A 24,087-nucleotide genomic window follows, 5' to 3' on the forward strand; every position below is an offset into this window, starting at 1 on the left:
TATATAACATATATATATATTTAACAAGGCTTTCTTATGACAATGTTGTCCTATTTTCTATGCAAGCCTCAGATAAAAGGTGCAACAAAATTCAAATACGCTTCTTTTCTGGTTTGACCAGTGTTGGTTTTAAAACAACTAGGGGCTACTGTACAAATCTTCCACCCTCCACCCATCTGGTCAAATGCTATTTGCACTTACCACCATTATTTGGAGCTGAGGAGCACAGAAATATCCTATGCCCTTTGGCCCCAACTAGTGGCGGTTATGCCTTGTGAATCGCATTCACTTAGCTTTATGCATGGTTGGAAGATTTATACATCAGCCTCTTGTTAGTATTATTGTAGATAAAAAGTGAGCATTTTTTAAAATAATTTGTCCTGTTGATAAAACTAGAATTTGTATTCATTTTTTTGTAATTGCATCACTTAGGGATGCACCAAAATGAAATTTATGTTTTATATGATATCACTTCCCCATTCTCATTCTGTTTATACTTACTGAAGCCGTGCTGCAGTTGTTCCTCTTCCCCACAGTTGTGATTGTATGTTACTATAAGTCTCCATTCACACATAGGCGTTTGGAATTTAGTGCGTTCTATGAGCGTAAAAACGCAAGTTTAAACCCAGAATTTTTAGAAGATGCACGGTTTTGCGTGCCTTTGTGGCTACACTACAGTCTGTTGGGGACAGAATGCTGTGAAATCTGCCAAAAAAATCGCACATGTATTTTTTTCCCGTGGACGAACGCACCAGTGTGAATGAGCCCCATATGTATGCATTGCTTTTTATGTTTTGCGTATTTACGTGCACATCTGTGTGCACGTAAAAATGTCTAGGTGTGAACAGGAACAAAAGGTGTACCAAGTAACTTGAAAGTTTCTTCACTGAGACTCTAATAGTATTGTCTCATGCTGGGCATATAGTTGTAGAGAATTTGGGGGTGTGGCATTAGTTACATGAATTGAGAAATTTGCATGTTGGGGTGGGTGAAGTTAAAAAACTCCAGTGGCAACACATTGGACTCTTTAACTTTGCCTCTACTTATGGTCATTCTAAGTTACAAAATGTACCACTTCCTGGTACTGCTCTTGCTTTGGGATAGAATTATCACATTAGAGGTTTTTCGAATTTCCATACTTTCCAATGTTATGTTTTTTTCTTTATTATAAACACAGCTTCATTCCACCTGTGGCACCAGATGTAAGCTTGTTCTCTCAGATGATTGTACCTGCCATTTCCATTGGAATATTGGCTTATGCCCTAGCTGTCTCTTTGGGAAAAGTGTATGCCATAAAGTACAACTATGAAATTGACGGAAACCAGGTACAGTATAGAAACATATAACAATTACACATAGCCCCATCCATACATGGAGAGACAGATATGTAAAATGTATCTTGTGCAAAAAAATCCAATACACAAAAATATGTTATGGGAAATACATTATATTATCTGGTTTTCTTTATAGGAATTCATTGCATTTGGCATTAGCAATATATTCAGTGGATGTTTCTCTTGCTTTTGTGCCTCAACTGCCCTGTCCCGTTCTGCTGTGCAAGAAAGTACTGGTGGTAAAACACAGGTGAGGAAGCATTACGTTGCATTATTGTGTTTATATACACACAATTAGGCATGTGCGATTAGTTTCGTTCCGAATCGAAAATTTGTACGAAATTCGTACTGAATCCGAAATTCCGAATCCAAAATTTCGGATCAGGATGCTTTCGGATGAATTCGGACATGGTACATTGCGGAAATTTGGATGCTCTGAATCCACAAATTTCCGAAATGTACCATGTCGGAATTCATCCGAAAGCATCCAGGTCCGCAATTTTGGATTCGGAAACAAAATTAGAAATTTAGGATAATGACTTAAAAAAGAGGATTTCATAGCATGTGAAGATAAAAACAAAACATTACTTCATGTTTCTGTGCATGCACTGTCAACGTTTAAACGGATAAAAAAAATAATAAAAGGATTCTAATGTCCCTTTAATAGTGAAGACTAGAGCAAAGCAACCAGAAATGTCAACTGTGCCAATTCATTCGTCTGTTCGCGCAAAAACCCCAAATATCAGAAATTCGTCCAAATTACGAATCCGAATTACGAATCCGAAACCCAAAACGAAACACATACAGGACCCGAAATAAACAAAATCCTAAACGAAACAAATTTTTTGCGGCTGCACCTGTCTACACACAATGTAACTTATTTGATGTTTTTAACACAAAACAATACATAAACAATGTGTGTATATATTTACCACATGGGGTTTGACTATAAAGCATGCTGGGCCTCCTGTCCCTATTTCCAACACGACCATTTCCATTTTGACTGCCACTAGCCACAAACACATCCTTTTCCACCTCCCTCTCACCCTGCAACAATCACCATTTGCTTTGCCCCTTCCACCTCAGCAGCAATCAGCATCTGATTTGCCTACTCTTCTAGTTTTCCACAGTTAGCTCAACCATAATCCAGCCATGATCAGCTTCCGCTTTATCTACTCTTTCCTTGGTCTCAGATTGACTCCCAATCTGCCTAGTTTCTCTCTCCCCATTACATATCAGCTATCTCTTCCCCCTGTATCTTCACTACCAACCCCTCTTTAGTCAATGAACACCTCATGTCTTTTTTTCTCTTCCAATAGTCCTGTCACAATCCAGCATGTACAATTTATTCTTGGATCTCAGCTGCGCAACTGGCACTCAAGGATTAAGGGGTTGGGTCAGTCTGGCAGAACCCCAATACACACAGTGCGAGGGGGAACCGTTCCACATCATGTACCCCGTCCTATGAGTGGTGAGAGGCTTGTTGCCACTAGAGCTAACGGGCCTCAATAATTTGATATGGTACTTAGAATAAGACACTGTGGAGGGGTGAGGGAATAGTAGTTCCCAAGTGCTTTGCAAGAGGATGAGGTTGGTTCCTGTTAATAATTTCCCAGGACCTCAGTATCCCAGAAATCTGATGTATGCTAGCAGGAAGTATTCACTGAGGTGAAGTGAGGGTGTATCACATATATAGCAGGTATAGTTAGTACTAGTATCCTTATGCTATTCAATAAACAATTCACTTCCAATTCAATGGGGTTCTGTTTACACTAACTGACACAGTTCATCATTTAGCATTAGCAGATTACGTTAGGAAGTAGCTACTAATAGGTGGGGGAAGATGCCCTTGTACTTGCGGTTCTTGTGTGTGGTTAATGGGTATGTCAAGCCCGGTCTTTGGGAGGAAGGAGGCAACCTCTGTGCATGGGTCCGTTGCTGGTCCCTTTCAAGCAGTTCCAGTGTCACACTCTCTAACTGTCTCTGAAATACGATCTGTCTCTCACAGAGTCACTCGCTCGACGTTCCACAACGATAGAACGCCGAGTGAGTGACTCACCTGTGCTTTTGAGGAGGCGCCGCGGCCAGTGGGAGGAGTTGGCCGTGACGTCATGGACAGGACGGCGCACCACGGACCCGGAGCTCCGGCCCGGGTAGGTCTGTGACAAGTTCACCATCAGCTGCCCCATATCTGTTTCCTCAGCCTCTTAGCCACAATGAGGTCTTGCTGTCTCTTCTCAGTTCCCATTCTACCTTCTTGCTCCTCAGCCGTTTGTCCCCCTGTGCATGACCGTCTCCTAGTTTTCTATGGTCTTGCTGCTTTGCCTCCTCTCTCCACTCTCCATTAGTACTTTACACTATGCCATGTCTTTCTTTCTTCTGCTCCTTGACCAGTCCACTGTCAGGATCTGTTCTGCCACTTTTTCTCCCCCCTCTTTCTTTGGTAAATTTAAATGCCCTAAACAAATATTTATATTACAGAATTCTTACCGATTCCAGTTTTGGTACCTAATACCCAAATATTTTATCAGTTCTTCGTTTTATTTAGATTGCTGGCCTGATCACCGCAGCAGTTGTCATGGTATCCTTGCTGTCAGTTGGTAAATACCTGGAGCCGCTGCAAAAGGTGAGTGACAGCTGTGGGAAGACTCATGAAAATTGGAAATACTGCATTGTAGTTCATTTGTAAAAAGAGGTTTGCACACAGATTTACATATGGTTGCTGACTGACACAGAATTAATATTTTCATCTTGCAGTATAAGGTTAGGGAAAGCCAATGCATGTAAAAAAAATGAGTCTTCCATATGTGAATAGGAAGAAGTAGAGTGCTTGATATATAAATGTACAATAAATAGCTTGAGCTTCCCAACTTATAATAAAGCGTAATCAATAAATCCCCCACACAGATATGTAACAGTGACCTATGGAAACTCAACACATTTCCTTGAGAAGCAATACCTTCCTGTGTGTTAATCATGTACAGTTAGTTCTAGGCCAGGGGTAGGCAACCTTGGCTCTCCAGCTAGGCTAAGCAACCTTCCATCTTTGCTGGCCATAAGTATGCAGCCAGAGCCCCCTGGGTCCCAGATGACTTTTGAGAAAGAATATGATTGCTGCAGCCCAGGTAGTTACTGTGACAGACCCCAGTAATCAGGATGAGTATGTCCGCCGTTGTATTCTTCCTTGCTCAGGAGATATTGCAACCCGCTGATCTGTAGCTCCCAGTTTCCCCAGTCACTGGTCGAGACCCGAGTGTAGGGTGAAACAAACTCTGATTTATTGAGCAACTGCACAAACTTTTATACAGCAAGTGATGAGATCAGATTATAATCCCATCACATCCACCCTGCCTTCCCCAGACAATCGGTCTGCTCAACACCACAGGGCTTCCCCTGCTAACGAGCTCCAGACAGCCATAGCAGGAGCCTGGCCAGAATGTCATTGTTCTGAGCTCCTTCAGAGTACAAAGTGAGATAACGAGGGATGGTGCTGATAGTCTTTTGATAACCAGGTTACACAGTATAACATAATTAAACATAACTCAACACCAATACACATTTAACTCCTAAACTGATCACCATGTCATCACAGTTACTTCATTTAAAACTATCACCACATGTTGTTAAATATGTGATTGAACTTATTTTGTAACGCACATTACTCCTAATGCATTTTGTGATGTTTTTATCATAATATTTTCCATTGCAAAACATCCTAAAATATTGTAAAATGTGCACATCTCTTTTCTTTATAGTCTGTTTTGGCTGCCATAGTTGTATGTAACCTAAAGGGGATGTTCTGGCAGGTGGCGGATGTTCCTCGCTTGTGGAGACAAAGCAAGTGGGATACAGTAAGCATCAACACAAATATTAACTTTTTCTCAAGCTTTTCTATTTCAATAAAACGAGAGATAACACTATTCAATGTAGATGTCTACTTCAGTTAATCATAGAATACTAATATACAGTGGAATTACTGGATTCTAAGGAATAATGTCATACTCCATTTATAGGTGATTCGTACTTTCACAGGCAAAAAAAAGGTAATGCAGTACAGCATATTACATAACTAAATGGCACAGTATTTTGTGCCTTTTATTTCTGAAGCTGCAGAAGCAAATCCATGAAGCAAATTGTGGAAATCCAAAGGTTTTGACTATGCTATATGGATCACTAAGGGAAATGTTTTACAAACATTACATTGAACATACTATGTTATGTCACATGTGTGTTGTTTCATAGCTATAATCATTGTAAATTGTCATCCATGTTAACAGTTACCTACTATATATGACAATCAACCTAGCATTTACCTTGGAGCATTCTTTTATTCAACAGTACAATTGCATTTTCAGATGATACACAAATAACTTAGTTATGTTTAGTCAGAAAATTTCTTAAAAAGGTTCTCTGTGTAAAATGTGTTAAAACTATACTAAAGAGATAGTAAATGCATGTAGACAAAGGGAACCCCCTTCCTTCTCAAGTAAGGACCATCCATTACATCAAGGTGAGTGTTTTTTCCTTTTCTAAAGCTGGCCATACACCGATAGAAAAAAAATCTATAGAAAATCTATCAGCCTATGGTCAGATGGAAAAAGTGCAACAGATTCCTCCATCTACACTAAGCTGTGTGGATTGAGGAATCTCCCACTGGGCCAAGCTTCAGTTTGTTGTTAGTCGGCGCTGCTGGCTGTCAAAATACCTGTACAATCTGATTGGATGCAGGCATTGTTCAGGTATTTTGAGAGACAGCGGGGCTGACTTACAATAAAATGAAGCTTGACCCAGGAGGAGATTCCTCCATCCACACAGTTTAGCGTAGATGGAGGAATCTGTTGCACTTTTTCCATCTGGCCATATTCTGATAGAAAAAAATCTAGAGGTGTATGACCAGCTTTAGCTTTGCTAGCTGTCAAGCTAAAACTATCAAGCACCCCATTACCAAAGAACCAGCCAAGATGGGCTACTTCTCTGTATTATATTAAAAGCATTGGGTCAGTCAACTTGTATGTTTGCCTTTGTGCCTTCTGAACAGTTCATTTGGATGAGAATATTGGCTTGCCAAATGTCAACCATTTAGACTGGTGCAAGTGCAGCATGATTGCCTTAAATGCTTGTGACTATATACGGAGTTAGGCCGTTGAGGTCTTTTCTTTTTGGTCACATGGTCCATGATGACCAGCCCAACCTATGAACATAGCATTTAAAGGGATGGTTCCCTGCACAGACTACTACTGATTTCAAGACATGCACCACCTTACTTAAACGTTCCTCTGGGTAAAATTGTTTTTAATAGGGATGCACCGATACACTGGTACCGAGTATGAGTACCGATAAATCTTTTTCAGTACTCGCTGATACCAATTACCGAGTAATGGAAGTCCCATTCAGGAAGCCAGGTGGCGTGTAATGACTCGCCACCTGGCTTCCTGATTAGCCGGGAAGCTGGGCAGCGTGCAAAGACTTGCCACCCAGCTTCCCGATTAACAAGAAAGTCCCCTCTTACCTTGGTATGTCCAGCCTGTCACCCCCGGGACCTCTCCAGCCAGAACGCGGCCTTCCTCCGGTACCCAGCCAGAGCCGTCTGGCCGGCCAATCAGGAAGCCGGGCGCCGTGTAATGACGTGACGCTCTGCTTTCTGATTGGCCGGGAGGCCGGCTCCATGCTCCCTCGTCATGAGATGACGAGGAAGCATGAAGCCAGCTTCCGGCCAATCACAATGCCGGGTGCTGCGTCATTCCCGACCAATCAGGAAACCAGGCAGCTCGTCATTACACGCTGCCCGGCTTCCTGATTGGCCGGGAAGTCGGCTCCATGCTCTCTCATCACAAGTGATGAGATACTAGTATCGGTATCGGTGCATCACTAGTTTTTAACTATAAGAGGTCTGTCTAAAACATTAAATTACATTTTTGGCAGGATGTGGTAACTTTACAATCAAGCTACCATTATCAAACCCATTCAAAATAAAATAAATAGTTAGTGGCTGAAAATAGTTCTAATGGTGTAGTATGTAGAGCCTGTTGTCTTTACACAGCAGTATGTACCGTGGGAAATGTATAAGATGGCCTTATATGAAAGTTTTGATGAAGATTATATACTTGTTTCATTCTAGGCTATCTGGCTCTTCACATGTTTTGCATCTCTCCTCTTGGATATTGATTTAGGATTATTGGTTGGTATCGTCTTTGGGCTGTTTACCGTTTTCCTGCGTGTCCAGTAGTGAGTATATTTTACTTTTCATTTACACAATGAAATGGTTTATTTCCAGAACCACCAATAATGAATATCTCACATCCAGTGCCACCTATTCTGGAGTTAAAAGGAATCTGTCACAAAGCAAAAACATTCTTAAATCAGCCACTTCATCTAATATATTGCATTTAAAATAAAAGCATTGGGTCAGTCAACTTGTATGTTTGCCTTTGTGCCTTCTGAACAGTTCATTTGGATGAGAATATTGGCTTGCCAAATGTCAACCATTTCGACTGGTGCAAGTGCAGCATGATTGCCTTAAATGCTTGTGACTATATACGGAGTTAGGCCGTTGAGGTCTTTTCTTTTTGGTCACATGGTCCATGATGACCAGCCCAACCTATGAACATAGCATTTAAAGGGATGGTTCCCTGCACAGACTACTACTGATTTCAAGACATGCACCACCTTACTTAAACGTTCCTCTGGGTAAAATTGTTTTTAATAGGGATGCACCGATACACTGGTACCGAGTATGAGTACCGATAAATCTTTTTCAGTACTCGCTGATACCAATTACCGAGTAATGGAAGTCCCATTCAGGAAGCCAGGTGGCGTGTAATGACTCGCCACCTGGCTTCCTGATTAGCCGGGAAGCTGGGCAGCGTGCAAAGACTTGCCACCCAGCTTCCCGATTAACAAGAAAGTCCCCTCTTACCTTGGTATGTCCAGCCTGTCACCCCCGGGACCTCTCCAGCCAGAACGCGGCCTTCCTCCGGTACCCAGCCAGAGCCGTCTGGCCGGCCAATCAGGAAGCCGGGCGCCGTGTAATGACGTGACGCTCTGCTTTCTGATTGGCCGGGAGGCCGGCTCCATGCTCCCTCGTCATGAGATGACGAGGAAGCATGAAGCCAGCTTCCGGCCAATCACAATGCCGGGTGCTGCGTCATTCCCGACCAATCAGGAAACCAGGCAGCTCGTCATTACACGCTGCCCGGCTTCCTGATTGGCCGGGAAGTCGGCTCCATGCTCTCTCATCACAAGTGATGAGATACTAGTATCGGTATCGGTGCATCACTAGTTTTTAACTATAAGAGGTCTGTCTAAAACATTAAATTACATTTTTGGCAGGATGTGGTAACTTTACAATCAAGCTACCATTATCAAACCCATTCAAAATAAAATAAATAGTTAGTGGCTGAAAATAGTTCTAATGGTGTAGTATGTAGAGCCTGTTGTCTTTACACAGCAGTATGTACCGTGGGAAATGTATAAGATGGCCTTATATGAAAGTTTTGATGAAGATTATATACTTGTTTCATTCTAGGCTATCTGGCTCTTCACATGTTTTGCATCTCTCCTCTTGGATATTGATTTAGGATTATTGGTTGGTATCGTCTTTGGGCTGTTTACCGTTTTCCTGCGTGTCCAGTAGTGAGTATATTTTACTTTTCATTTACACAATGAAATGGTTTATTTCCAGAACCACCAATAATGAATATCTCACATCCAGTGCCACCTATTCTGGAGTTAAAAGGAATCTGTCACAAAGCAAAAACATTCTTAAATCAGCCACTTCATCTAATATATTGCATTTAAATTCTGCCACAAATCAATACCTGTGATGCATTGTCTTTGAACCAATATGCAGCACAAAGTTTGAGAAATGGTTGCTTCCATCAAACTTTGCTTTGTAACAGAGAACCCTTGCAATGCTGCCTAGAATTACAAAAATGCTGGATTTGACACCTATCTCCAGTTTTTAAACCAGACCATAGCTTTTACACAGCTTTTACAGTGATACGGCAGGTAGAGCTAACAGAACACTTATGACTGAATTTGTTGCTCCAAGGCTTTGGAGCTATTGGGAGACCAACATTGTACTACACCTAATAGTGGAGTGGATTCTGACTAGGGGGAAGGGGCAATGTTGATCAACATATTCAGCTTCACTAATAATATGTTCCTTCTCTTCTCCTTTGTTAGATTGCTAAGCAGAGAAAAACATCTAGCTTGTTTGGCAGGTTATACTAATGAGACGTGCACACTCTGTCAAATCATTGATTCTAGCTGATTCAAGTCATTATATGACTTATGCTGCTAAAAAAGGTCAAAAATTGGCAGTAGGGCTGCAACTAACGATTATTTTCATAATCAATTAGTTGGCCGAAAATTTTTCAGACTAATTGGATACATTTTTGTTTACATATTTAATAAAATATTATTAGTTATTTAGTTAATTATCAAATATTAGCTATTAAATTAACAGTTATTTAAATCATGTGTATTGTTTAATGGACATATCATATTCATTCTTTCTGCATAGCTCTCATCCCTGACATACAGAATGTCAAAACATTACCAAGTGGACTTCTCTCCTTGACTCCTCTCACCAGACACTCTTTGGCTGTACGTTTGAATCCACGTCCTGATATGCAACATGTGCAACATGTGAGCCAGTTGGCTAAAATAAAAAAAATGTATCTCGCCACGCTTAGCTCTCTCCTAGCTGGGTGTGGTAGAGGATATTGCTGGACAGACAGCACGTGAAGCTCTGCATACCGCCATTTGCCTCTCCTGTGCACAACTCTGCAGGCACTGTGTTCACTGCCTGGCCATCGCCCAATCTTTGTGCCCGGGTCAGCTGCACCCTCCCTCCACATTGGTTGTTACGCCACTGACCCCACTCACTGCACGTACACACAGCACACATACAACACATAACACACACAGCACACATACCACACATAACACACAGTGCACATAACATGCATAACACGCACATTACACATACAACACTTAACAAACAGTACACACAACACACATACAACACATAACACACAGCCGCATAACACACACAGTACACATAACACACAGTATACATAAAACATACAACACACACAGTACACATAACACACACAGTACACATACAACACATAGCACACACAACACACATAAAACACACAGTAGACATACAACACATAATACACACAGTACACATACAAAAGATAACACACCAGTGAGATCCCCCCCCTGCCACTGCCATGCCTCCCTGCTCACACAGGCTCCCCACATCAGTGCTCAACACAATCCCAGAGACACAGGCAGTGTGCCCCCAGTTCCCCACCATCTCCCCTGAATGCTGGGACTCTTGAAACCTTTTCCCTAGGGTGACCCGATCTTTAGAGAAAGCACACTTGTGCTCGATGCGAGTCCAGGAGTGGTGTGGCCATGTCTGCTGGCAGTCCCGCCACCTTGATGTCTGACTATCAGTGCGAGTACAAAATAGAGAACTAATCGACTGTCCAACTAATCGATAATGAAAATCTTTGACAACAATTTTCATTATAAATTATTATCGACTTAGTTGATTAGTTGTTGCAGCCCTAATTGGTAGTATAATGCTTTATAAACCATTCATTATATTGAGCTAAAATATTATACAGCCTTTCATAGAAAATATGTATCAACTGTACTTTCATGTATTTTTCAGTCCATCCTACAGTTCCCTTGGTAATATTCCTGGTACGGATATCTACAGAGATACTCAAAAATACCACAGGGTATGTATGAAACAGCACGTGGAAATCGTTACCTAATATTTAACACGTTCATCATGGTACTCCTAGCTTTTTTAACAACAGCAAACTTAACTAATAAAAGAAAGCCTTAAGTGTAAAAATATGAAAGTTTCTACTGTGTACTTGATCTTTAATAATTCAGACTGTGAGTTGTCATCATGGACTTGGCTTCAATACTTAGTTAATCACTGACCTAGACAAACAAACAGGATGGTAGTTTCGACATTATGGCTGTGTTTTTGTTCCTGATCAATGGGAAGAGATACAAGGATGAGAATGATAACCTTAGAGTTTACACAAAGTTCACTGTGGTGCCTCTCATATGTCTACACTTACAGGGTCACATTAAAAAAACCTAAATAAAACTAGCTCATGGAGTGGCTAAAATATACTTTACACGTCAAAAACATCTGCCATTATATTCACACTTGATGTGCACATGAACGCTGGCTTTTTTTGTAACACATCAGCATAGGGCAGCCCATTCATTTCAATAGGTTGTTTTAGGCAGGACTAATGCGGCAAAGAAGCTCATGCAGAAGTTGCTCTGTTTGGGATGTCATTAACAAATAATGGCGTTAAACGTGCTTTGCTTGAATGCTTGTGTTCACGCTCTTGGTGAGGTTGGATGGGGTCTTAGCATAATATCCACAATTTAACAGCTTAGATGTCTGGAATTAAAACTCACCTTAATCTCATGCGATTACAGTGGAACTCCAAGTGAAACTTTTAATTTTTTAATTTTATATAGCGTGGAAGAATTAAAACCTCTATCATGTTTTTTTTATTGCCATCCGTGTACCCATTGAGGAGATTTTCCCTCAGTTCCTGTTCTGAAGAAATTACCAAAAGTAAAAGGAAATCTCTCCAAAAGTGATTAAGGAAGCAATGTCTTGACAATGACAATTGTCACCAGAACAACAGTCCCTATTAGGAGATTTCACCTCTACTCCTGTCTCAGTGACATCTGCAAATGTTAGATTTCCCCTCAATTTCTATAAGAGCAGTAAAAACATGGCAAAGGTTCCACTTTAAATACCAGGCCTTGTAGATGAAAACTAGTGATCTATATACTATATTCTGTGTTGTTGTTTGAAAAGTGCTGGATGTTTTTTGCCTTGATGCAGAGAATGCACTAAGGCAAAAAACACCCAGCCTTTAATACTATAATACTACTTCACGTTTACCTGAAAGTGTTTTTTGTTACAATTTCCAGATTTTTGCCTGCTAAACTATTATTCTGTTTATTCTGATTTATAGGTTGAAGAGCCAGAAGGGATAAAAATTATCCGCTTTTGCAGCGCCATTTTTTATGGCAATATTGATAGCCTGAAAGATGGCGTTAAATCTGTTGTAAGTATTTTTGTCAGCACAGGAGGTGTTCATTTCTTAGCTGCTTACACACTGTGACCAGGTAACATACACAGATATTTTTGATAGGTTGGGTTTGATGCTGTGAGAGTTTTTACCAAAAGAACAAAGGCACAACAGAAGATTAACAAGCTTCTCAAGAAAAAGAAAATGTCAGCAAATGAGGTAGCTTTTGTTCTATTTCTAATGTAATTAAAAAACAGAGGGAATTTATGAATGTGTATGCGACAAACTTTTTAGGCACAAAGACCAAAATGTCATGCTAACTAACCGCAAAGTTTTATTTCTTTTATGCTTTTTTGTGTTCTTGCAACATATTCCTCCATAACGCATGTAAGAATGAAACATAAACTAGGATAATAAATCTGTCACTATATGCACTAGGAATCAGGAATGCAACAGTTTAAAACACACTGATGATGCAACAAAAATTGATAAATGTCCCCCAAGTATGTATTTTTTTTAATCAGTAGAATGAAGTAATATGTGTCCAGGTATCAAATGCATATATAATAAATGTTCTAATACATTGATCTAGAATGGGATCAAGAGAGACGCATCTACTGATGAAGATTCAGAGACGGATGATGACCTGGATGAAGCAGAAGACAAAGGGACCAACACAAATGACATAATGCTGAAAATAGATTGGAGTTCAGAGCTCCCTGTCAGTGTGTCAGTTCCTGTGGTCACCATTCACAGCCTCATTTTTGATTTTGGACAAGTAATCTTCCTTGATGTGGTAGCCGTGGATGTTTTAAAGGGGGTAAGTCATTTTGTGAATGCAATCATAGATTGAATAAAGCTGTAATGTAAATGCATATGGAAATACACTGGCATTAAATAATTGTGCTTAATGTGGTACGGGCTGCATTCTTTACTAATAAGCCAACCTCTCCATATGGACTGCTGCAAATAATTATCATCAGTGTTTCTGTGGTTTTTATATGAGGCTTGCGTGTGTTCTAGCAATTCAAACTGAACTCCAGACAAATCGCTTAATACACAGATGAGATACATATATGGGAGCTGGTTTACCTGCCAAAGGATTTGTATTTCTGTCCATCCAGTTCATAGATTTACAGTTCTGCCCCACAGCACACTGCAGCCTTTTCTGTCTTTTGCACATTTCTGTGTGCGTTTTTGCACGCTTTTGTCCATTGACCGCAATGTCTTTCAATCTGCATACTAAAACGTGCATTTTCCTGTGTGCAAAATGCACAAAAACATGCTAAATATGTTAAATGTTAACACGCAAAAAGGCTGACACCTAGATGTGAACAGAGCCAAATACAAATACAGGTTTTGTCTCTTCCCAAGCCGGTGACTACACAATGAAAGGCGAAAAGGCAGACTGACATGCTCATATTTCTTTCACTCTGCTCTATTCTTCTATCAGCATGTCCCTCATTAGCACTGTAACACAACTGACTGGCTTTTTGAGCTCCTTCTCCCTCTCTCAGTCTGAGCTAAATTTATTAATGCTATACTAGTGCCATAGCTGCAGTAATTGTTATCTTTTATATCTTTCAGGAGTTCAGCTTTAAGCTAAGGCTATGACAAATATATTTGTCATACACTAAACCTATTAGTCATAAGCTCTACTAAAATAAAAAAAATGAAATGTAATTGTTACATATTTCAAGATCGTAGGTATATTGTCAAAACAAAAAGAAACAAATGTAACAAAAACCCAATAGTGTAGCATAACATCGTAGACAAATATCAAAATAACATACAAAAAACTACACCCTTAATGGGGTATATGAGACTTCACATACCATCAACACACATAGTGGGTTATTCACTGAACAAATGGGCGGTGATGGTCGTGATGTCATGGACAGCTCCGCCCATTTGTTGTCATTCAATGACAGGCCACTGTCCTCAGGTCATTTGAGGGCAGTGGCCTGTCATTGAATGAAAACAAATGAGCAGAGCTGGCCGTGATGTCACGGCCGACTCCGCCCATTTTTTTAAATTTGACCGGGACCTGCGGAAAGCGTATGACAGGTGTCAGACAAATGTCAACAGTTAGGCTGACACCGCTAGCTCCACCCAATAGTTTATATTTTGCCAGCATCTGTCAGAATGTCATTCTGCGGTGCGAATTAGTCGCGTGTGAACGGGTTAGCGAGCGTCAGGTTTTTGAAAAATTGCGTCGAATCGGTGTCACAGAACACAGCACATGCGCAAAAGGAATTATTCCCGTCGTTCGTCAAAAATTGGTTGGTTGGTATGGCTAACGAACGATTTCCGAAATCGACATTTGACTATGCTTGATGAGGTATTTGAGCTATAATTGAACGAGAGTTTGTGCAGAAACGGACATTTCCGACTGAAAATCTACTAGTGTATGGCCACCTTTAGTATTGAGCTCTGTATATTAGGCCCCTTGACACCAGAGCATTGTGTAGCTCCAATGTCTAAGTGCTGCAACACTCAACAGGAGGAATCCCATTGTTTTCAATGGCCCCTGTTCACATCTAAGCATTCTGTCGCTTGTAGCTAAACGCCTGTAGCTCGAAAAATGACATGAGCTTCTTTTGGAGTGGAGTCAAGCGATTTGGCCCAAAAAAACACCCAAAGGCGCTCAGCTCAAGTGTGACTGTTATAAACTGTTGTAACTTTCAAAACACAAATTCATGTGGATATGATGGATAACAGTTGTATGCACGTCAGTGTTTCTTCTAGGTTTTACTATGTTACATGTAATACTCTGTATCATGCAGGAACTCTCAGAAATACACTGGTAAACAAACCCAGCTCAGTAGGTAATTGTGTTACACATATTTAACAGTAACTTGCCAGTGATATGTATCATGTGGCCAATTATATAACAAATACTGTATGTACACTATAGTATGCACAGTCTTAGATAGTAAACATATTCCACATGTCTAATTTGGAACGCAGCCCTCCCAGGATAAAGCAGGAGCATGATATAAATCCTGTGGCCGCCCATGTAAATAGTTAACACAAACACTGACTTTATGGGATGTTAGCTGCTAGTCTACAGTTTATGGGGCTTTCCAATAGCATAACGCTCAGTCAGAAACATGTTCAAGCCAAAAATGCCAAATGCTCAATCTCATTAATCCATCTTACTGTGCAGGGTGTGTCTCGGTCCACCTTTATGCACACTACAATGTGTTCATCCCTGAGGACTTTAATCAGAGGCAGGCATATCTCCTAATGGGCATGTCATTAGTTGCTTGAATCCCTTACTGTATATCAAACACGAACTCCAGGAAAAATTGCAAGGGTTAAGTGCTCGTTTTCATCTAGGGTGTAAAATAAAAAAGCTCCCTCCAGCCTGTCTCCTCCTCCACTGCAGCAAAGGTATGTCCCTCGGCATCCTCACATCCAATACACAGTGTATTGGAAGTGATGACTCAAGGACCTTAGACAGCTGGAGCAGAGGGGAAAAGAGGCTGGAAGGACCGGTCTAAGAGCAAGCTGACTCCGAGGATCAGGGTGAGTATAACTTTTATTTTACACCCTAGACGAAAATGAGGACTTAACCCTCTGTAGCCCCACTGCAAAGGTTAAAATTATTTTTTTAATTATACACCTAAACAGCTTTTCTTCATAAAAAATAAACAGTGATGTATTCTAGTATATATAGCATATAATCTCATTCATTGTTAGCAAGTTATTTGAGTCACTAACATTAAATAATATTTGTTACTTAAAAGAGAACTATGGGGTAAATGTTTTTCCCCATAGTTCTCCTAATGGTCACAGGAGGACATATTCTAACCTCCTCCCGTGACCCAATGCTCAGTATATCGCAAGCTACAGCTCGCGGTACACTGAGACCGCCGCAGCCGGGACGGATCCCGACAATGCTGTCGAGATCCACCCAGCTGCGTTCCTCCAGTCACCGCTGGAGGATCGGAGAGGGGGTAATCCCTGCAGGGAGCCGTGACTTGCAGTCACGGCTCTCTGCAGGGAGATGATCGAGAAGTGAGCGAACAAAGGTATGCAATCGCTCACTTCCCGATTAATAGAGCCGACGTGTGACAGTTTCATTGTCACACGTCAGCGCCAACTATGAGGATGAGTGATTTCACCTCATAGTTCTCCTTTCCACTATTTCATTGCTAAAGCCTACAGCTGAGAATGTTTTGTATCTTTGTAAATATTCTTCTTTATTCCATGGGATTTTCTTCTGTGTTTTAGATTTATAAAGAATTCCAGAGGATTGATGTGGATGTATTTATTGCAGGATGTGATGGTAAGTTGACTGTGGCTTGGTTCTCAGTGAAAGTACAGTCATTGTTCAAATCTTTATTTTCCTTTTGCCCTTCCTAGTTGTCTCGGCCTTGCCTTTTTTTTCTTCCTTTTTTACCTTTTTACTGTTTTCTTTTTAATTATAATTGATCCAATATTTATTTACATCATTTCATGTATATAAGGATATAACTAATCCCAATTAATAGAATATATCAATGTAACTATTGCAGAGCAAACAACTACATAATACTGTGAATCAACATGTATGCCCATAAGAGCAATTTCCTTACAGGTTAGACATTTGTCATCAGTCTTAAGGGTTTGTAGAGTATTGCCATATGTGATGAATAATAAAACTACACAGCACTAAACCTATCAATATATAAAACCCTGCAAGGGGTGGAGGATGCATGGTTGCTATTGGATACCACACTGCGTGGATGAATAGTTTTTACTGGATACAGCACTGAGATTTACACTTTCCTGGACTTCCTGGACTGCACGCCTTCCACTTTGTAATAGCGTTTGCTATTGGATAGCACATTTAAAGTGTATATGTGTTTGGATTGCACTTGTTGTTTATTTACATATACATATGTATGGTTCGCATATGCGTGATATACAATAAATGCTGAAGGGGTTTATATGTATTGGAGGATCATGGGATGAATTTCGAATAATCTATTAGCCTGTTTAGGATCTTTCATTGTACAGGGTTTTATATATTGCTAAGTTCAGCACTGTGCAGTATTTGATATTTATCACATATCAATTGTAGTTATAGCATAGTAGCTTAGTGCATAGTAGTGGTAGTTGAGACTTTTGGTCAGTGAATTATTATATATACTGTATTGCCACATGTGCTTACCTAAAAAAAACAACCTTTCTATGAAATGAGCTTTGAAGCATTTCCATTTTAAGAATTTCCATTTGAAGAATTATACTGCATTTCTTTGTTCTTCATTGTGGGACACAGAATTCAGAGACAGTTGGTTTATACTGCCACATATAGGAGGAACTGAACAATGTCAAACAAAAAAACAGTGGCCAATATAACTGATGACTGGTAAAAACCTTCCCACTCCAATCATGCCTCAGTTTTTTTGCTAGTGTCCTACTAAGATGGCTGTCTTTTCTCAAATGGGAAAGGTTTAACTGTTTTTACTAGACATTTTCTCTTTTTTCAATATATTTTTTCTTCTTCAATCAAAACATTATCTCCAAACTGCTTGAGCTCATCTCTTTATGCAGTTATCTATATTGTCGTATCCTTAGGAATAGCTTTGGGGCCGTACTGGACGATTGTGGGGCCTGGCTGGAATGTGACCTTTGGGCACTGAGCGCTGCTTGAGCACCTTTCAGACCTTTGTGTTTTGTGTTAGTTACCCACAGAGCGGCTCCAGCAGAGATGCTCTAGCGGAAGCAGAGGATTCTGTGGTGGCTCCTTGGGATCAATACAAGCTGATCTACACTTTTACTTCCCTGAAACTCCTTCCTCGTCTACTCTGCAAGATCGAGCATTCAGGTGACACTCATAGCTCTGGACTGGCTCAGACAGGTGTAGTGCTCTGACCTGATCAGACTCCTGGCAGATGCTTTGTGGGCTCCATCAGATTGACTGGATCTTTTGTCGCAAGGACCATCCTGCTCCTGCTCGGTGGCTGTTTTAACAGCATAGATGTAAAAGTCCAGGTGTTGATGGCACAATAATTGCCACAATGTATGGCACAATAATTGCCTCTCAGGCACAATAATTGCCACAATGTAAAAAGCCAGGAAGTCCTTTTCCCAGAAGATCTACTATTGCACATGGACACCTCATAGACTCAAAAACACCCTTTGAGTCTATGAGGGATATTCCAGTTTCCACTCTTACCCGCAAAGTTCCTTGTCACTATCACCTCTTGGAGGTGTGTATCTGAATTGGTGGCTTTGTCCTGTATAGAACCTAGAGAACCTTTTCTCAAGGAATAAGGCCTACTTCCCAAGGTAGTTTCAGCCTTTTATCTCAACCAGTACATTGTGCTTCTGTCCCTCTATTTGGTCCCAGTAGAAGATTTCCCCTTCCTGCCTGGATGCAGTGTATGTCTACCTCTCAACCACTGCTTGCATTAGTAAGACTGACTCCCTCTTTGTCCTTCCTGAAGGTCCCTCTGAAGGGAACCTCCATTTTTCTGTGCCTCAGACAGATCATTGTTTAAGCTTATGGTGTTAAGGATAAGGTGCCACCTTTTCCTGTCAAAGCACACTCTGCTAGATTTGTGAGTGCTTCTTGGGTTTTTCGGCATTATGCTTCTGTTTCCCAGATCTACAAGGGTGCCATCTGGTTTTCTGTTCACAGGTGGATCTTCACGCCTCATCTAATGTGAGTTTTGGGTACAAAGTCCCTCAGGCAGCTCCAGTTTTACTGTTTTATTATGTGGGTCTATTAGTGTTTTGGTGCTGTTTCCCACCCCTCAGTTGGACTTCTTTTGGATGTCCCATTATCTCTGGATCTTGTGTCCCTCAATGAACGAGAAAGAAAATTGGATCTTTGTATTCACTGTAAAAAATCTTTTTTCGAAAGTACATTAAGGGACACAGAACCCACCCCTCTGTGTTTATGGTCTTGGTTTCAGCGCTGCTTGTTACATAATTGTGGTATACTGGGAATGGGAGTGATTATGCCAGACTTGACTTTTTCTTTTGTTTGCCAGTATTCTAGTCTTCCAGTAGGTGGCAGTATAACCCAATTACTTCTGAATTCTGTGTCCCTCAATAATAGTTTGGCTAGCTGTGAAGAGCGGGAGAACTGAGAAAGCTCTGAATGGATTAGGCTGCTTGCTTAATTTGAAATACATTGCTTTTTGCAGATAAGGTGTTTGGACAACTGGAATCATGTGGTTTCTTCCAAGACACTATAAAACCTGACATATGCTTCCTTACAATCCACGATGCTGTTCTACACATACAAAAGCAGAAGTGTCGTCGTAGCAATCCTCTACATGATATGGTATTTTCCAGTTATTTGTACACATTTGTGTGTTGCCTATGTGTAATGTTCAAGAGGGGCTCATTGTAAAAGTGTTTAAAGACTGGACTGTCAGCCGCAAATCTGGGTCTGAACGTGCGAATTGTGGCCGTCAGCGACCAGTCAATGTTAGGGCAGAACGGAGAGTGGCAAGACTGGTATAAGACAACAGAAGGGCAACAGTGCAGTGTCAGATTCCTCGCATCACCTTTCAACATCTCGTGGAGTCACGAGGCGGCCCAACTAAGTCATCTCGTGGAGTTATCTTGTGGCCCAACGAAGTACTGATGGGGTGGTCATAATTAGGGATGCACATATACTTTTCGAGTACCAGTGCAGATACTTGGCATTTTCATGAGAACTACCAGGGTTGCAGCGGTTGCAGCTGGGACCTGGCTCTGGCACTCGACCACTGTCCTGAAATCATTAGTCTGTATTGTTTTAGAAAAACTGTCACATGACAATAAACAAAAATGTATCAGTACTCATACTTGTAAGTACTCGGCCAGTACTCCTACTCGCAAAACTGGTATCTGTGCATCACTTTATTTATATTTATAAAAACAAAATCATACATTATAACAGAGATGTACAAATCCCAGGAGCTCCGTGTGCTCCTTACACATGACAGCTGCCTCCTAAGTTTTGAATGTTTCTATAGTCTAGTTTTGGAGCTCAAAAGTATCGGTACATGTACTCGAGTATGTGCGTTATAATTAATCGATTAAAAAAAAATTCTATTAATCGAACAGGAAAATTTTAATCCTTACCAGCCCTAATATATATACATACATACACACAGAACTTGTTGATTGGGTGAATGTGACTAATAAGAGCAGTGGGAGGTGGAGTGCTGTTGCCACCTTGTGACCAGAGTTAAGAATGACAGCTTGTGTGACACACATCCAAGTGCATTTAAGGGCTTTCTGCCTGTGTTTATTCATCAGCATTCTATTTGCATCAAACACAGAAAAGAGATTCCCTCAAAGGGGGTCTGTGTGAGCACAGCCTGATGTATACTAAAATTTTCTGGAACCAGGCTAAAGGTGAGACAGACTGGGTCTGCTAAGATCTGCAGACTGTTCCATTACAGCCTGCATGCAGTCTGTCTATTTACCACACACATCCCAGAGAACATTTGAATTCTAACTTTGTTGGGGAAAAGGGTGTGACCAGTGCATAACTCCATGTCTGAGTGTAGGTAACAGGACAACCCCATCCACAAGTCTGCCCTGAACCAAATAACTCTCCCTCTCTCTCTGTGTGTCTCTCTTGTCTCTCATTCTGTCTATTTTCTCTCTCTGTCCCCCCCCAAACAGCTAACTGATAATGAGCATAGTTCTCATCATGTCTCTGCTTCTGGGAGTCATGGCTATAAGTCTTCCAATGCCTCATGTGACTTGTAGTTGCACATTAGCTGGAGTCCCGAGGTTGCCTATCCCTGGGTTAGGACATATGCTGACCCATCTTGTATAATGTATTGAGACAGAGATAGAGACCTATATCAAGCCAAAAAATTCTTTTATTTTAGATAGATTTGGGAATTCTTAAATCCTCTGTCACATTTTTATTGGTGTGTGTGTTCTGTTAGTTGAAATGCTAAGAATAAGTGAAATTACTGTGAGCATGGTATGCATGTGTTGTATGCCGTGTATAGTAAATAGGATGTAATGAAAACATTAATTAGCGAGGCAGAGCACGGGATGCTTCACAGTTGGAGGTGGGTCCCTTAACATTCTTAAGTCCAAAAGAGTTTTTGGGAGGTGGCTTAAACCCACCAATAGTTCGGATCATGTAGTAGATGGATGCATGTTATATATCTGATCAGTAAGAAACAAATATTATGAAAATTTGGATTGTTTTCCCTTTTTCCCTTTTCTAGACATCACGTATGCAGGACTCTGACCAGATGGTAGAAATGAAAGAACTGACAGGGTACAGGTCGGCACATATAACATTAAATCTTCAGGAAGAGGTAATCCTTTCATTAATACATATTTCACTGGCCAGCTTAAAATAAGTTACTGCAGAACATACATTTAAATATATTCTACCAGATGTTTTCACAGAATTAAAGCTAGGGTGGCGATAGAAGGGAAGATATCCCCCCCCAAAATGGTCGACATTGAGCTTTTTGTCCCAGTATGAATATGCATGTTCCATTTCTTGGGCAACACTGCCAGTGGTGCCAACATAGTACTTCTGATGCTTTATTCCTTTTCTTAGGAGAATGTAAAATTGGGACCTACTTCACAATTTGAAAAGTCTTCATATAAGATAAAGAGTATGACCCTGTAGGAACACAGAAATTAGCCAAATTTCAATGAAACACAAAAACGTGAGCTTCACATACGTTTGTCAGGACATTAATAGCCAGCCACACCTAACTAGAGCTGATATTTGTGGTTTCTTCTTAGTCTAGAAGACTTCCCATATCTACTTATTTACTCTAGCCTTACAAAGGGGTCTCCCACCCCTCCCTGGAGAATGTGTTACCTAATTTACATTTAGGAGAATACAGATACAAACTATATAATGGGGGAGGACTACAAACTATAGGGCCAGATTGGTCACAAGCAAGTTAACCTAATGTCTGTCAACCTAACTTAATCACCTATGATTTGGTAGGAAACCTGCAGAATCATAGGGAGAATATATAGACTCCATGCAGGCAATGGGCATTACAAATGACCCCAACACAGTAAGGCAAGGGGGCTAAACCAGTCAAGCACTGTGCTGTTATGGGAAACGCCTCACCTTTTCTGCTTTTTTAATATATGCTTCTCACCTATGCTTGCCATCTATGCAGGCTACAAGTGATCTAGGCAGTTGTATAGTCACCAGGATTACTTGTAGAAAAAGAGAATCGCCTGCTAAAAAAAACCATACCAAGATCATGGCTGCTGCTGGTGCTTGGTATAACTCCTTTAGGACCAGGAGGTATATACACTACAGCAGTCCTGAAGTAGTTAAACACACCGCTTTGACTGCAGCCGATCAAAGTGATTTGGGCGCAGTAATGTGACGCTCCAGAATCACTAATGGCTGTTACTAATCTGTCTCTGATATGTGCTCGTTTTTGTTCATGGCGGTCTAGGACTGTCATCGGCCGACAACGCGATTTGAGTTTTCATGGATTTTTCTAATCTACATACTAGCTCCAGATCAGTACTCATAATGGGTCAGCATAACAGCCAGGCTACTAGCATTTTCAGTAGGAGTTCAGCTGTGGTAACCCCTGTATTTCTCTAATGATGGGTTCATTTTAAAGACTATATGAAGACAAAACCTATTTTAGGTTTGGCTAGAATTTAGAAGGATTAGAATATCTGTAAGGTTTGTATTGCTGTTTGTGTCTATGCTGGGGAGAATCACTCTCATTTTTGTCCTTGCGACTATTGTCTCTGGTACTGCAAGTGATTTTTGAATTGTCAAAGGAACAGAAGGTAGGAGGACATCTTCCAAATAGGAAACATGTTCTGTTGACAACTGTCTAGGTGGGAAAATCCCGTCACTTTAGAGGGATCTCCTCGGAGAGATCTCTGACAGGGGTCTTAAAGGAGAACTATGGGGTTAAGGCTCCCGTCACCCTAAGCTCAGTATACCGCGAGCTACAGGTTGCGGTATACTGAGAAGCCGCAGCTGAAGCGGATCCCCACAATTATGCCTGGATCCGCCCAGCTGCGTGAGTGACAGCTGACTCTGCCTATCTAGAGGCAGAGCCAGCTGTACCCGCCCCTCCCCGGTCCGTTCCGCCAGTCAGCGCGCGGGGAGGGGGGAATCCAGTCCCTCCCCTGTCACGGCAGAGAGCTGTGACAGGATCGAGAGGTGAGTGAACGCCGGTATGTGTTCGCTCACTTCCCGATCTACTGAGCCGACTTGTGACAGTCTCATTGTCACAGGTCGGCTAGAACTATGAGGATGAATGAAAAGCACTCACCTCATAGTTCTCCTTTAATCCGGCAATAGTAGAAAAATATAATCAGTCTGGTCCTGCTACACTTTTAACCTCAATATTGTTCTTTCCTTTGCTTTCTTGAATAACCTTATTTTTATTGTATGATTGATTATTATATTTAACATTGCTTTTAACAAAACAGACATATGAAGACTCCAACGGCAGCAATTTCTCCAACAACAGAAGCTAAAAGATGATTTTACATACAGACCAGTATGCAGTAATCAGTAATATAACCATGCAAATCCACACAGTGTGGCATTATGGAAACATATGCTACTGTAAAGAAGCTAAAACAGATCAATGTAAAGCCATGTGCAAAAAGCTCTAAATGAAGCCACAGCTAAAAGACATTTTCTTGGTTATACATCTCAGGAAATATTTATATAAAACCTA

General features: G+C 40.9%; 1 protein-coding gene across 1 annotated transcript in view; it reads left to right on the top strand.

Moving 5' to 3' along the window:
* LOC108797432 (pendrin-like) overlaps positions 1–23,881 on the top strand; it is a 68,018-nt gene extending 44,137 nt beyond the window's left edge. The window contains exons 9-21 of the mRNA XM_018569020.1: positions 1,178–1,325; positions 1,471–1,584; positions 3,883–3,960; positions 5,090–5,185; positions 7,453–7,559; positions 11,026–11,095; positions 12,374–12,466; positions 12,554–12,649; positions 13,023–13,250; positions 16,670–16,724; positions 19,576–19,715; positions 21,616–21,708; positions 23,834–23,881. Coding sequence (XP_018424522.1) covers positions 1,178–1,325; positions 1,471–1,584; positions 3,883–3,960; positions 5,090–5,185; positions 7,453–7,559; positions 11,026–11,095; positions 12,374–12,466; positions 12,554–12,649; positions 13,023–13,250; positions 16,670–16,724; positions 19,576–19,715; positions 21,616–21,708; positions 23,834–23,881 — 1,366 coding nt within the window. The remainder of the gene's footprint in view (positions 1–1,177; positions 1,326–1,470; positions 1,585–3,882; positions 3,961–5,089; positions 5,186–7,452; positions 7,560–11,025; positions 11,096–12,373; positions 12,467–12,553; positions 12,650–13,022; positions 13,251–16,669; positions 16,725–19,575; positions 19,716–21,615; positions 21,709–23,833) is intronic.
* Positions 23,882–24,087: the final 206 nt, after the last annotated feature.

This window comes from Nanorana parkeri, unplaced genomic scaffold (assembly GCF_000935625.1).
Source record: "Nanorana parkeri isolate BGI_ZX_2015 unplaced genomic scaffold, ASM93562v1 scaffold1276, whole genome shotgun sequence".
Classification (NCBI taxonomy): Eukaryota; Metazoa; Chordata; class Amphibia; order Anura; family Dicroglossidae; genus Nanorana; species Nanorana parkeri.